The sequence below is a fragment of the Penaeus monodon genome, chromosome 15, assembly GCF_015228065.2.
Source record: "Penaeus monodon isolate SGIC_2016 chromosome 15, NSTDA_Pmon_1, whole genome shotgun sequence".
NCBI classification, from domain to species: domain Eukaryota; kingdom Metazoa; phylum Arthropoda; class Malacostraca; order Decapoda; family Penaeidae; genus Penaeus; species Penaeus monodon.
The window spans coordinates 24,091,781-24,093,504 of record NC_051400.1 but is presented as its reverse complement, the minus strand read 5'-3'; the positions used below and the strand labels follow the sequence as shown (position 1 = coordinate 24,093,504).

Below are 1,724 nucleotides of genomic sequence, written 5' to 3'. Positions count from 1 at the left end.
AAACTATGCAAACCACAAATATCATTACTTTACATATTTGGTCACATCATACAATATTCAAAGCCTCATATTTACCCGTAACAGGATCTTCTGGGATGCCATTCCAAGGTGCAAAGTAGCGAGAAATGCAGTGGTATAGCTGACTGTCCTCTGACATCTCTCCTTGCAGCCCACCACTGAGAGTAACTATAACTCCTTTGACTAATGATCCATTATGAAGACTTAATAATGATGCAGCATCTGGCTTTAGACTTTCCAAGTCTCTCCTGAAACAAAATGCAGCATCCAGTCAAGTGATCAAATAATCTATTTATATGCCTGTAATAAAGTCTATATCACGGTAATACTATGCAGTTAAAATTTCTTTCAATAAAATCCTTTGCGCACATTAAATCAGGATCTAGATCTTTATGATCGTACAAACAATAATAAAATGGGATACCTAATAAAAGAAATGCTAGAGGACTATATCCAAATTTTATTGAAATGGAAAAATTGCATTTCCTAAACAAATAATATGCATCTTCAGTACATCATAATTATTGTTCCACAATCAAAAATATTATGAAAAAAATTTCAAGAATTCTTTTATCATGTTTAATTCTATCTTACCTGGTACATGAGCTATGAAGCTTCACTAAAAGTTTCTTTGTTGTGTGTGAAAGTAAAACAGTATCTATATGGAGATCATTAACCACTCCTTTCACAAGAACATTTAAATCAGTTCTTTGTTCTGCTGTGAGAGGCTCTGGTGGATTTTCTGGGAAATCCAAAATAATGTTGCTGCCATCTTTTCGGGCAACTAACACACCACTCTTAGTTTTAAACTCTAATCTGTTGTTCCTATTTCCTGTAAATAAAACACAATTTTAATATACTGCACCTTGTCAAAAGAAGTAAGTAAAGTAAAAGTAAGCAAGAAAAATCTAGTGAAATTAGAATCATACTTAAAAGTCATATAATTCTGTAGTTTATAAAGCAACAAATTAAAGCTCCTGAATGTCTAACCCAAATTATTAGATTTCATAGTTATTCAAAGCAGAACTCTAACCCTGATTACCTAAACTGTTGAATAAAGTGTGGGCAGTGGCCAAGGTTGCATGGCCACAAAGGGGTACTTCATTTGTTGGTGTGAACCACCTGAGGGTAAATTGAGATGTCGTAATCCATGGTTCGGTGTCATCTCCTATGGGACTGACATAGGCTGTCTCTGAGAGGTTGAGTTCTGCAGCCAAATTTTGCAGTGTCTGCTCTTCTAAAGGCTTAAAAGAATAAAGAAATTTGATTAATATTTATTTATAATCAGTAATGATAAACACAGTACATCAGCTCTCCAAAATAAAAATCTTTCATACTAAATTTACCTCTAGGAGGGGCACCACAGCAGCTGGGTTCCCAGAGAAGGGTTGATCAGTGAAGGCATCAACTGTGTATATCTGTAGCTTCATTGCTATGAAACTGCAAAATGATCAGTAAACAGAAAGTTTATGGTTATAAATCATATATCAAAAATAAGGTAAATGAAAATTACTGCAATAACACAAATATTTTTGAGATTTTATCATTACTATATCAGCCTAGTCTTAAAAATTGTATCACAGTAACGAGGAGAGCCTGGTGTGATAGTCAAGACAAAGACAGTCGGACAATTAATATATTCTAAGTATCATGACATTTGCAATAACACAGAGTTGTAATGGCAGCAACTATACTGATTAAACATG

The 1,724-nt window shown here is 33.9% G+C and overlaps 1 protein-coding gene across 2 annotated transcripts in view; it reads right to left on the bottom strand.

Moving 5' to 3' along the window:
* LOC119581826 (phenazine biosynthesis-like domain-containing protein 1) overlaps nucleotides 1-1,724 on the bottom strand; it is an 11,118-nt gene that overhangs the window by 8,229 nt on the left and 1,165 nt on the right. For both annotated transcript variants that reach the window (XM_037929960.1, XM_037929961.1), the window contains exons 2-5: nucleotides 1,365-1,458; nucleotides 1,061-1,262; nucleotides 613-850; nucleotides 76-266 (exon numbers count right to left, since the gene is read on the bottom strand). In XM_037929960.1, the coding sequence (XP_037785888.1) occupies nucleotides 76-266; nucleotides 613-850; nucleotides 1,061-1,262; nucleotides 1,365-1,448 (715 nt within the window). In that variant the 5' untranslated portion in view covers nucleotides 1,449-1,458. The remainder of the gene's footprint in view (nucleotides 1-75; nucleotides 267-612; nucleotides 851-1,060; nucleotides 1,263-1,364; nucleotides 1,459-1,724) is intronic.